The sequence below is a fragment of the Amphiprion ocellaris genome, chromosome 10 (genome assembly GCF_022539595.1).
Source record: "Amphiprion ocellaris isolate individual 3 ecotype Okinawa chromosome 10, ASM2253959v1, whole genome shotgun sequence".
NCBI lineage: Eukaryota > Metazoa > Chordata > Actinopteri > Pomacentridae > Amphiprion > Amphiprion ocellaris.
In genome coordinates this window covers 33,217,173-33,231,120 of record NC_072775.1, presented here as the reverse complement: position 1 = coordinate 33,231,120, position 13,948 = coordinate 33,217,173, and the positions used below count along the sequence as shown (strand labels likewise).

At 38.3% G+C, this 13,948-nt stretch overlaps 1 protein-coding gene and 1 gene segment (V, D, J or C); one reads left to right on the top strand and one right to left on the bottom strand.

Annotated features, from left to right (window-relative positions):
- Positions 1 to 5,295: 5,295 nt before the first annotated feature.
- LOC111580499 (immunoglobulin lambda constant 6-like) lies at positions 5,296 to 10,781 on the top strand. The segment is given in 4 exon segments: positions 5,296 to 5,538; positions 7,911 to 8,219; positions 8,341 to 8,397; positions 8,697 to 10,781. Coding segments are annotated over 3 exon segments (495 nt in total).
- Positions 10,645 to 12,943, bottom strand: LOC111582324 (immunoglobulin lambda-1 light chain-like). Its single transcript, XM_055014660.1, has 5 exons — positions 12,931 to 12,943; positions 12,721 to 12,795; positions 11,466 to 11,774; positions 11,288 to 11,347; positions 10,645 to 11,060 (listed from the first exon to the last, which is right to left on the bottom strand). Exons 1-5 carry the CDS (start codon positions 12,941 to 12,943, stop codon positions 10,912 to 10,914), a joined length of 606 nt encoding a protein of 201 aa, XP_054870635.1. The 3' UTR covers positions 10,645 to 10,911.
- Positions 12,944 to 13,948: the final 1,005 nt, after the last annotated feature.

The window sequence follows — 13,948 nt, the reverse complement described above, 5'->3', positions numbered from 1 at the left end:
TGACCAGAGAAACTGATGATAATCCAACACACATCAGAGTTAATGTCGTGTTTATTGAAACACTTCATGGGTATAAGATCAAGACAAATGAAACTGGACATCAACGGTGTGCTAAAAGCCCGACAGAACTGGTATTATTAGTTGACACTAATCCCAACTTCAAGTGTAATTATATGGATGTTTCCATATTTTTAAACTAAAAATATCTTTTTTGGTTGACATTTCACCAACTTTTGAGGCCACCAATATTGGTAGAATTAGGTATCATCTGATGAGGCCACTTAAAGTACGACTGCTGTGGTTGAATATTCATCAATCACACATTCAATCATCATCAATACTTTATGAGCAATTAACTACAAAATAATTACTGAAGGAAGTGAACAATCTGTGTTTCTAAACAGGACTAAATATACTACAATATATACTGCACTACAATTCAGTGTCATCTGATTTGTACAAACTTTTCTGAAGGAACTGAAGTCTCTGCAAATTGCACTTTTAAACTGAATCGTCTTATTGAAAGCTGCTGTTGCAGTTAATTATTTTGAAAAAGGTGAAATGTTCTCCTTAAATGCAACTCATATGTTCAGTCAGATTTGTTGATTTAATGCACAGGAAATTAATTTAATTCCTTTTTGTTGTTCTCTTTAGACAAAACTCTTACAGGGAACCACCACAGAAATACATCAGATTTAACCCTTCGATGCTCCAGTGATTGGACCCTAAAATCTTCCATAAGTGGTTCAAAAATGACCTGTATGAGAGTCAATGTGTTTTTAGGCCATTTTTTTGGGCATAAAAACACATCCAGCTGTTGCTACTCTCCATTCCTCCAATATTACAAATTCTTTAAAAGTCTAAATTTAACTTGATAACCATGTACACTAGTGTTCAAAAGCTTGGGGTCACTTAGAAATGTCCTCATATTTGAAAGAATCAGTTTTTTCAATGAAAATAAAATAAAAAGAATCAGAAATCCAGTGTAGACATTGTTAATGTGGTAAATGACTATTGTAGCTGGAAACAGCTGATTTTTAATGGAATATCTCCATAGAGGTACAGAGGAACATTTCCAGCAACCATCACTCCTGTGTTCTAATGCTACATTGTGTTAGCTAATGGTGTTGAAAGGCTCATTGATGATTAGAAAACCCTTGTGCAGTTATGTTAGCACATGGATAAAAGTGGGAGTTTTCATGGAAAACAGGAAATTGTCTGGGTGACCCCAAACTTCTGAACAGTAGTGTATGTATAAGACATCTCCACTTATCTTTCCCTTGTAAATGCACTGTGCTCCTAAGAGAGGCACCACATATCCACTGGACTGTTTGATAGATTTGATTAGCTCCATGTCTCACCAGTATGACATGCAATTAACAATTAACTCCCAGGATCACTGCTGAAGTGGTCGTAAGGCACTGAAAAAACTGAAAGATCTGCTTTCAACTTGGACAGATTCTGCTTTTTAAACTTGGTTTCCACAGATGTTTCTGGACTGCAGCTTGTCGCCTGTGTGAGTTCACATGTGGTGCAACAAACTACCACACCGACTGAAACTTTTCTCACACGTTTCATAGGAACACAGCTTTTCACCTGCATGAGTTCTCATGTGGTACAATAAATCACGATGTTGACTGAAATTCTTCCCACGTGTTGCAAGAATACGGCTTCTCGCCTGTGTGCGTTCTGATGTGATACATTAAATCACGACGCTGACAGAAACTTCTCCCACATGTGTTGCAAGAGTACGGCTTCTCACCTGTGTGCGTTCTGATGTGGACGGTTAAATGACCACGTCGACTGAAACTTTTCCCACACGTTTCACAAGAATACGGCTTCTCACCTGTGTGAGTTCTCATGTGAGCCAACAAACTACAGCGCTGACTGAAATTTCTACCACATGTCTCACAAAAATAAGGCTTCTCACCCGTGTGTGTTCTCATGTGGGACAATAAATCATGGCTACGACTCAGACTTTTCCCACAAATTTTGCAAGAATATGGTTTTTCACCCGTGTGAATTCTCATGTGGGACAATAAATGACCACGCTGACTGAAACTTTTCCCACATGTTTTGCACAAATACGGCTTTTCACCTGTGTGAGTTCTCATGTGTCGCAACAAATTACAACTTAGACTGAAACTTTTCCCACATGTCTTGCAAGAAAATGGCTTCTCACCTGTGTGGATTATCATGTGAGTTTTTAGCTGAGAGCTAAAACTGAAACTTATCCCACATGTTTTACAGGCATATGGCTTCCCACCTGTGTGGATTCTGTGATGTTTCTTCATTTGGAATGTATCCTCAAAGACGATACCACAAACATCACATTTTCCAGACATTTCCTCTGTGTCAGTATTACTGGTACTTTCTGGCATAGGAGAGTTATTGTTACTGCTGCTTCCGTGATGTCTCTTCTTTCGCTTACGCTCCACATGTGGAGTTGATCCTAAGTCTACGCACTCACTTCCGTCCTGAAGTGAGCTCTCAACTACTGAACAGTTTTGAGAGATTACTTGGTCACTCTTTGATTCTTGTTCACTGTGGTCACTTTCTTCATAAGTAATAGTCACCATAAAGGTATCAGTTTCCTGCTTAATGCTAAGCTGCTCTTCCTCCTGACTGGTGCAGATTTCCTCCTGTTCCTCTTTAATTTGTAGAAGCTCTGGGTCATCCTGGTCCAAACTGGTGCCGAATTCTTCCTGTTCCTCTTTGATCAGGCGAGGCTCTGACTCCTCCTGGTCCAAACCAGTGCAGAATTCCTCCTGCTCCTCTTTAATATGTGGAGGCTCTGACTCCTCCTGGTCCAGACTGGAGTTAATCTCATGGTTACAGAGCTCCTGGTCAGGGAGAACATTGTCCTTACAGACATGTTGCTTTGGGAGATCTGGAGGACAACAGGACAAGAAGCAGCAAAAAGGGTACTCATCTGAGGACAGGGAAAAACACATCTCAGCAAATATACTGGAGCTAAACCCACTGAAGTCCAAGCCACTTTTGCTTTTTTGCTCCTATCACATCTTTCACTACAATAAACTGCACATTCTGCATGATCTTTCTGAAAGAGGGTTATTCTGTCAGTTGGTTCCACAGTACAAGTTGCTCACGTATTAAAGTGAAATTTTAAGTTTCTACTAAGCAATTTTTCCGTCAGGATCTCCAAAAAATAAAATACATGGCCTGTTGTCTCGTTAGTCTGATAGCTTTCGGGTAGCTTAGCTGTGTTGGTTAGCCCCCCTTAGCATGCTAGCCTGTCCAGTGTATGTATGAGAGGTCTTTGTTAGCTCCCAGTTCCAGCTTGTGTTTCTAAACTCCAGAGTAATCTAAAGTTAAGTCAGTTGCTGCTGTATCTTACACATTAAGATACACCTGTCTGTTTACATACCTGTCATGCCTAACGGTATCTCTGCTTTCCAGATGTTTTCCAGCAGTCTGCGCTGACGATCGATCTCCTCCTCGTACTGGACGATGGTTTTCTCAAACTCTGTGACTATTTCTTCAGCAGCAGCAGTTAGTCGCTGGTTGATCAACTCTCTCAGATTCTGGACTGAACTCATCTTTACTTCAACTGCTGAAATATCTGAGATACGACAACTCAACCGTCTTCCAGCTCAGTCCACACATCAGTCCAGCTGATGCGACTGGAGGCTCCTCATTGTTTACTTCCGCCCGGTGTTACACCGTGAAGCTCCGGTAGAAACACTCAGTTAACATTTCAGGCAAAAGTTATCCTCGTTGTACATTAAATATGCATTTTGATCACCAACGGATGAAATAATCATGAAAGTTAGCTTTAGCCTCAGCAGCAGTAGTGTCTGGTCATAGTAGCAGCAGTAGTAGAAGGCTGGATGCAGTGTGTGTTTGCAGCCACTAGAGGGCAGCAGTGGAACACTGATAATCCTGATGCAACAGCAGCATCACATGCAGACACTTCTTTATGGACACATGTTGACATGAGACGGCTGGAATTAAACACATTAATAACAGATGAGGAAAGTGAAATATTGTGTAACTGCAGCAGAATATTCAGATTATTGAAATATATGAAACAAATGATGTCAAATGTAAATGGCAAATTACCAGAGACACAAAACAACCAAATAAAGTAAATATCAACATAATTATTAATATTAAGCTCAATGACAAGAAAATGAAACACTCCTTTGCCCTTTCAGCGAACATAGAAGCTAACCCTCTTTCTTCATTTGTAAATAAATTTGCAGACAAAACATTTTTCAAAATTACCCAAACTATCCAACTAAATGTTGGAAAACGTGTCTACAAATCAATCAAAACAATTATGACAACAGAAATAGAGATTTCTATGAAGGGGTTTGAAATTTCATAAAATTTTCACTATTAATTACAATCAAATGAGAGTTGAGGAGCTGTGTGGATTTGTAGTTTTCTATTCTGGTCCCAACAACAGATAACAGTCTGTGTCTCTAAATTGTCCACCAACCTGAATGTGTTTGTGGGAACATGAATGTTTTCAGTCTTTCTGCATGATGTGAAGCAGATTTAGTGGATCTGCCGTCAGCTTTAAATCCAGAGCATGAAAGCACACAGCAGCTTGAGCTGAGCTGTCAGTCAGCAGCAGCAGCAGCTTATCTGTGGGCCGCTAACAGGGGCTGATGGGAGCTTTGAGGACCTGATAGAAAGCATGTGGCCCGGTCTGCTCTCACAGCTCGTCCCGGTTTGGCCTCAGCTGCATCAGAGCTCCACTTGTGCTCAGCTTCTCCAGAGGAAACACCACTGCACAAGATGCTTCTCCTCCCAGCTGCTGCTCTGTGCTGTCTGTGTTCAGGTGAGTGTTTCCAGCCAATCAGGAGGCGGCAAAGTCCACCTGGAACAAACGCTGTCACACTGACCTTCATCTACCTGTGTGTGTCTCTGCAGGGCTGGTTGCCATGGCAGCACAGCTGATTCAGGACGATCTGACTTTGACCAGGAGAGTCGGTCAAAATGCCTCCTTCAGCTGTAAAACTGATCAGTGTGATTCTCCCTTTGTCTTCTGGTACCAGAAGAAAGAATCAGAAACATTCAGTGATTCTTTACATTGACAGAAGTGATGGTAGCATAGAATCAGGTTACAATCATCCTCAGAAAAATGATTTCTCAGCTGTGAAGATACAGAACAGCATTGAGTTGAAGCTAGAGAAAGTTAAACTCCAACATTCAGCCTCCTACTACTGCAGCTGTGGGATATCAAATCTCCACAGTGATCCATTCTACCTGCAGTCTGTACAAAAACCTCCAGATCAACAAACAGTGTCTGTGACATGAAGACAGCAGTAAACTACAGTCCAGGATCACATAGTTCAGAGAACTACAGTCCACTGTTACACCATCACTTCATGATTGATTCATATTTGTATATTTTCATCTCTAGAAGCATCTTTGAGAAGTGAAAGATGTGCTACAGTGTGTAGAACTGAGCAAACATTCAGCAGCAGGTTTTTGTACGAGGATTTTTCACTGTGGAAGGAAACTGGTTCTATACCTTTGGTTCTGGAACTAAACTGTATGTAACAGGTAAGAACTAACATTTCTTTTCTTCTGCTGTTTTATTGTGAAGCTGAAAATGTGTTTAAAGTCACTTTGTGCTGTTTCAGGCTTTAAATATTAGTTTTTCCATCATTAGTGGAGGATTCATCTGCAGCCACTGTTCCATAAGAAAAGCTCAATAATGTGTGAAAACATGTTGAAATCTGACTGAACAACTAAAGTTATTCTTTATTTCTGCAAATATCAGCGATGTTACAAATATTCAGTTTTTTTATTTGTTTAGTGTTTGATTCTGTGGTGTCTGTTGGTTAGAAAACTGAAATTAAAAATTTAATATTTATGAATAAATGTCTCTGAATTGCGAAGAATAATTAACAAATATTATCAATGTAGTTCTGGATAATTATTTTTCAAATGATGGCACATGTGTGTTTTAACTGATCATGTGTCAAAATATAAAAAAGACATGAAATTTGAGTAAATATAAATGATATTTTAAAGAATATTATTTATATGTTATATAGAAAAACATACTGCAAACATATTTAGTTTAGTCATTTATTCATATTAGACAGATCTTGTTCTTGTTGTTATTTAGTTTATTTGTATTTGTGTTAAAAATATAAATTATGAGACATGTTTAATTTAAAACGACATTACATTACATGTAACACATTGATATTTTAATGATTAATTATTTTATTTATCTATTTATAAAAGTGTGTAAAAGTGTATACCTTTAGTGTTTACAATAAAATCAATGATAATTATTCTTTCTATGATGATTAATCTTTTATTAAAACATATTTTAAGATATTTGAATATGAAAAATTAACACTTTAAATTGAAAAAAAATTTTGCTTCGTATTTCATTTTTGTATCACATCAGACATCATTTAATAGCAAACATACATTAATGAGTATTTTGATAAATGTTGTATAAATATAGAATATATATGATTCTAAACACAACTTCACATATATAATGAAAGTAGTTGGTGGTAAATATTTAATATCAGATAGAAATGAAAATCAAACATTTTATGTTTCTGTTATGTTCTATAACGTGAATTGATGCCGACAGAAAAATATTTAATCTGATATAATCTGTGGTTCTTTATTCATATTTGACATTTCTGTGTCTTTTTACTTTTGAGTCGTCTGAGAAATTTGTTTTGAGAAATTCATAATTTAAAACAGTTTTTATATTAATGTTTTTAATGATCAAATTATGATTTCACCTTTACCTGTTTATAAGAGTATTTGAAGGAAAAGTATAAGCAAGAATGTAACTTTGTCAAACAGTTGAAAAATTAGTATTTGTGAAAATAATATCAGTGATGCTTATTGTTCATATGATGTTGCATCTTTTATTAGAAAATACTTAAATACACAACAAAAACAGACACTGTGAAAACTGAATAAACAGAATTAACGCAAACATTCTTGATAGTTTTTTTACGTATCATAGAGAACATTTTAATGTCAAACAGCAAAGATTTGTTGTAAATAAAAGTTACATGAAGACAAAATGTAAATGACGATCAACATTATTTTAAATATAAATAAATAAACACATCTATCAATCCATAACCGATCATTTTCTTTTGTTATACAGTTGAAAAAACAGAATTTGTTAGAATAAAATCAATGATGTTTATTGTTTATATGATGATGCATCTTTTATAAGAAAACATTTTAATATACAAGGAAAAAAGACACTGAATATGAAAATTAAACACAATTATCGCAAACATTCTTGATAGTTTTTTTTTACGTCTCATAGAGAACATTTTAATGTCACAGAAAAGATTTGTAGTAAATAAATGTTACATGAAGACAAAATGTAAATGATGATCAACATTTAAATATATAAAAGTAAATACAGTATCTATCTATCTATCTATCTATCTATCTATCCATCTATCCATCCATCCATCCATCCATCCATCCATCTATCCATCCATCCATCCATCCATCATCCATCCATCCATCCATCTATCCATCCATCCATGTATCCATCCATCCATCTATCCATCCATCCATCCATCCATCATCCATCCATCCATCCATCCATCTATCCATCCATCCATGTATCCATCCATCCATCTATCCATCCATCCATCCATCCATCCATCCATCCATCCATCCATCCATCCATCCATCCATCCATCCATCCATCCATCATCCATCCATCCATCCATCCATCTATCCATCCATCCATGTATCCATCCATCCATCTATCCATCCATCCATCCATCCATCCATCCATCCATCCATCCATCCATCCATCCATCCATCCATCCATCCATCCATCTATCCATCCATCCATGTATCCATCCATCCATGTATCCATCCATCCATCCATCCATCCATCCATCCATCCATCCATCCTCCAGATGAGCAGGTAGTGAAGCCCATGGTGAGCGTCTACCCAGCAGCATCCACAGTCCACCTGGAGGGGAAGAGCTCCCTGCTGTGTCTGGCCTCAGCCATGTTTCCTCCTCTGGTCCGCTTCTCCTGGAAAAAACAGAAGGAGGACGAGCGGCTGGAGGATGTGGACCCTGCTGAGGGAGAGCAGCTGGAGATCAGAGAGCCGGGACGCAGCGCCTCCATCTGGCTGATCCATCAGCAACAGGACGGCACATATAAATACAGCTGCTACGTCCAGCACGAGGGAGGAACAGTGGAGGCCCAGACACAACAAGGTGATGAAGGCTGGATGACTGTGTTCAGCACTGCTTCAGCTTCATGTGGAGACGCTGGCAAACACCTCTGATGTTTCTCACTGCACCTACAAACATTTCCCTCCTTCTCTGTTTCCAGCAGCCTCCTGTCCTCCAGAGAGAGAACCAGCAGACCTGCCAGCTCTGCAGCAAGCTCACTGTAAGATCAGCTGCTGCCTCTCTGCATGGACAGCTGCAATGTTCTGCTGCATCACAGCTGCACATCACTCTGTTCACTTTATCAATAATCACCTGTCTGTCTGTCTGTCTGTCTGTCTGTCTGTCTGCCTGTCTGTCTGTCTGTCTGTCAGTCTGTCTGTCTGCCTGTCAGTCTGTCTGTCTGCCTGTCTGTCTGTCTGCCTGTCTGTCTGCCTGTCTGTCTGTCTGTCTGCCTGTCTGTCTGTCTCTCTGTCTGTCTGTCTGTCTGTCTCTCTGTCTGCCTGTCTGTCTGTCTGTCAGTGTCCTTCCAGTCTCAGTCTCAGGTGAAGCTGCTCTGTCTGCTGTCCACAGTGCTGATAGTGAAGAGTCTGGTGTTCTGCTGTGGAATCTCTCTGATGATGATCCTCACAAACAAGGGACCGTCCACCAACTGCACACATGCTGACTGACTGTTTGCTGCTGGACTTTTCTCAGCGTCACACCTCATCAATACATCTCATTGATTTGATCAGTGATCAGAAACATCAGCTGTGACGTGTTGTGCTTCGTTATAAATTGCACCTCTTCATGCTCATGTTATTTGTCCTCCTACAAGTGTTTTTACATATATTCATATATATTCGTCATGCCCCGATGTATGATGACAATGAAGCTATTCTATTCTATTCTATTCTATTCTATTCTGTTCTGTTCTGTTCTGTTCTGTTCTGTTCTGTTCTGTTCTGTTCTGTTCTGTTCTGTTCTGTTCTGTTCTGTTCTGTTCTGTTCTATTCTATTCTATTCTATTCTATTCTATTCTATTCTATTCTATTCTATTCTATTCTATTCTATTCAGTTATAAAGTGCAGTTTCTACAGGGAAATTTTGTCAGTCTGATCTTGTTCTGTGTCTGAGATCCAAAGAAATGTACAAAGTGGCACAAATATAAATACATACATCAACATGTCAACAAAAGAAAGCAGATCTTTAAGCTTGCAGATTAATTCTTATTTTGCAATAAACTCTACTTTGACAAAAAATAGAAGCTACAGCTGCAATTAAAATGATCACACAGCAGCAGTTAAATCCACCACAGCTCAAGTCGGAATGCTGGCAAAACGATGGACATGCAGATATTTTTTGAAATCGCTAAAATGCCACAGAATTGTTCCAGTTAAATCAATTTTAATTGTGATGTTATTAATGAGAAGATGGAAAACTTTACATAAACCTTAATTAAGGATTTTACATACCTTATTGTAAAATGATTCCACACTGAAAATTTCTATATATTAGACCGAAAAATATTAATCATTCATTGTTTGTCACTGTTTATGTGTGTATTACTGTGTTATTCATTCATCTGTGTTTATGATTTCAGTCGATATTAGTATTAAATGTTATTCTGTTGTTTAAAAGCCTCTTGAATCTATGTTTGCAGTATTTTTTTATTATTAATTGTTACAATGAAGATTTTATACAAAAAAGTCTATCATGTCTTGTTTTATTTATTCCATCAAAATTAATTGGCAGCTCTGAGTTCAGAATTTCACCTGTTTCTCTCACAGATAAAGAACACAGATGCTTCCTGGAATGATTCTTTTAGGCGAGTGGGTGTAACTGTCTTTGTGTTATTAATGTGAAAAACCACAGATAACGGTGCCGCAGAGCAGAAACCCGTACAGGAAAGACATTTGATTGGCTGTCAACATCTGAAAATTCTGAGAACAGATTCATATCTGCTGTAAACACTCATCAGCTGCCCTCCTTCTACATGGTTTGTGTTTTCTCGTTTTCTGTCAGCCTTGTTCCCACTCAGACCTCCACCTACAGAGTTGAGCTAAACTGAATCACCACCTGAAGTTCATGTCCTGCTTACATTTTGGAGGATTTACAAGTTGTTATTAAAAAAAAATAGATTCCACTCTGTTGATTGTTCATGTGTGTAAACAACAGTGTCGTCAGCGGAGAGTTTCACATTCACACTGACACAATTCTGAAAGATGATTAATACACAAAATCAATGATGGGGGGACATAGAGCAGAACCTGGTGGTTCATCCACACCTGATTGTCATATTAAAAACTTCTGTATTCATGTAACTTTAGATGGCTGAGCTCTCATTCTTGTTTAGCTGTGTGTGAAACAAGGACAAGATTGCTATCTATTGGTGTCAGTAACTTCAAACCACAGTCAGATTTGTTTCATGTAGACACTCAACATACATACTTAGACACCCAAAGTTATTTTGTAGTTTATTGAAAATACTGCACTCAGTAAACATGAAGAAATTGCAACACTGTGATTATGAAAAGAAAAACAAGAAAAAACATGCTAAAATGTATATAAGGCAGCAATATTTTGTATTATGTGGACGCAACAATTAAAAGGTTTGGAATAACTTAATAACATCTATATCTAACTCCACATTACATCCAAAGACAGCAAGTCACAGCTGACATTTCTGGTCACTGATCAAATCAATAAGATATGTTTGGATGAGATGTGACGGTGAGAAAAGTCCAGCAGCAAACAGTCAGTCAGCATGTGTGCAGTTGGTGGACGGTCCCTTGTTTGTGAGGATCATCATCAGAGAGATTCCACAGCAGAACACCAGACTCTTCACTATCAGCACTGTGGACAGCAGACAGAGCAGCTTCACCTGAGACTGAGACTGGAAGGACACTAACAGACAGACAGACAGGCAGACAGACAGACAGACAGACTGACAGACAGACAGACAGACAGACAGACAGACAGACAGACAGACACAAAGACAGACAGACAGACAGACAGACAGACAGGCAGACAGACAGACAGGTGATTATTGATAAAGTGAACAGAGTGATGTGCAGCTGTGATGCAGCAGAACATTGCAGCTGTCCATGCAGAGAGGCAGCAGCTGATCTTACAGTGAGCTTGCTGCAGAGCTGGCAGGTCTGCTGGTTCTCTCTCTGGAGGACAGGAGGCTGCTGGAAACAGAGAAGGAGGGAAATGTTTGTAGGTGCAGTGAGAAACATCAGAGGTGTTTGCCAGCGTCTCCACATGAAGCTGAAGCAGTGCTGAACACAGTCATCCAGCCTTCATCACCTTGTTGTGTCTGGGCCTCCACTGTTCCTCCCTCGTGCTGGACGTAGCAGCTGTATTTATATGTGCCGTCCTGTTGCTGATGGATCAGCCAGATGGAGGCGCTGCGTCCCGGCTCTCTGATCTCCAGCTGCTCTCCCTCAGCAGGGTCCACATCCTCCAGCCGCTCGTCCTCCTTCTGTCTTTTCCAGGAGAAGCGGACCAGAGGAGGAAACATGGCTGAGGCCAGACACAGCAGGGAGCTCTTCCCCTCCAGGTGGACTGTGGATGCTGCTGGGTAGACGCTCACCACGGCCTTCACTACCTGCTCATCTGGAGGTGGACAGCAGCAACAAGCAGCACAAACATTCACTCAGTCAACAGCAGCTTCCAGCTCTGAGCTGCATTCAGTCTGATCCTGGAAACTACACAGACTCTGATCAATAAACTCATCAATACAGCACAAAATTCACCACAGACCAAACAACTGGAACAACTAAGTGGTTTTAACAACCTAAATAAAGTTACATTGCATAAGTTTTTGTGCATTTTTTTTGTTGCTATTCTAATTTTTTAAAACCATTAACACTATGTATAATCATAATAATAAAATTTACTTTCATATAACATTGTCTTCATTTTAAGCTCTATATTCTTCTACTAATAACAGACGAATTTATCTTAACAGAAAATAAATTCATCATGCCAAAAATTTACACCACATGAAACATTTACGACAAATACTTTAGTCTAGCCACTAAAAACACAGCACATTTATTATCATGTGACAATAGTTAAAAAGTAATTCAAAACAAGTAATTAAACACAGTTAGAATTATGTCATTTTTTTGTTAAAAGCTTCATATATTTTTGATTAGATTAATGAAAACATCACTGACAATGTGATACCTTCAAATATTTCAAAATATATTTTCTCACATCATAAATTATTTAGGTTTTAATCAAACATGCATTAAGCTACAAATATATATGCATATTTCCCAATTTACAATCAAAAATCATCTAATTTAAAACAAAACCATGAGATATCATGGAAATACTAAAATATTCACAATCATATTTAGGATAAAGAATGTCTTTAGTTATTCAGTGGGACTTCAACATGTTTTCATTCATGATTGAGCTTTTCTTGTCTAACAGTGGCTGCAGATGAATCCTCCAGTAATCATATAAAATCCAACATGTAAAGCCTGAAATAGCAGAAACAGACCTTAAACACATTTTCAATTTCTGCAATAAAATGAATTTTTGTTCTTACCTGTTACTAACAGTTTAGTTCCAGAGCCAAAGAGATCATAGCCATCAACATCAATCCCTCTCACAGTGAAAAAGACTCATACAAAAACCTGCTGCTGCTGCTGCTGCTGCTGAATGTGTCAGCTGAGGTAAACCGGTCCAATGATAAAGCAGCATCATAAAGTTCATATTAACATTAATTTTTGGTCTTTTAGCTACACTCGCGACATACTTCTGATGTTCATGCACTCTAAGAAATTTCCCTGTAAATTTACAGTAAAGAGCTGGCAGCTAAAGTTGCCAGCAGCGCACTGTTATTTTACAGTAATCGTACCGTATTCTACAACAACAGTTTATTACTGTAAAAAATATTACGGTATTATGCTGTTTAGAGAGCTATTTCCTAGGGCTTTCAAAATGAAAGCCCTAGGAAATAGTATAGCATTGAAATGGCTCAGACAAGAGATGACTTTTCAACATTAAGCTTTTATTAAAGCCAACTCTGTATCAAACATAGTTCAAAAACTGACCTATCTAACCCATTCAGTTTTAGTAACATACAATCATTTGCTCATGCTGAACAGGTTCCCATTGTGCACGTTCTAGTTCAGGTACACTGAGTTTGATTGAACACATTCAGCAGCTAACAAATGTCAAGTAATTCAAGTCTTGTAAAATAAAATCTATAAAAACAATTAATGATATTTAACAGGTTGTCAACAATCTGTTTAAAAATTGCATATCATATTTCAGGAACCCTGCCTTTAGAATCAGTCTTTCGTAACTCTTGATCATGTTCAATAAACACCTAGTCATGGAACAAACCTGGAACTGAAGTATTTTATCCTGAACCCAACACAATACTGAGACTTGTTACCTTAGAATGACAACATGAACATCTGGTTGCAGACTGGGCTTTTGCTTTGTGAAAGTGAGGTCCTGTGTGTAGTGATGGCTGATCGAGGCTTTGTTGAAGCTTCGACACTTCATTCAAAACATGGTTCATTACTCGAGGCCTCAATGACACACTGTGCTCGAGTAGGACATCTAGTGGTCAATAAAATGAAGTGCAATCAAGACGTGGTCGTTGGTTCATGGATTGTTTTGGATTTGATTCGCCATGCACACATTCCTGTTTGACTACACTAGATGATTGTATGGGTTGTAGTGGACACAAAAATAATATTACTAGTAATAATAATGACAATAACTATTGAAGAGCACGTTTCTTATTTCCCATGTTTGTCTGT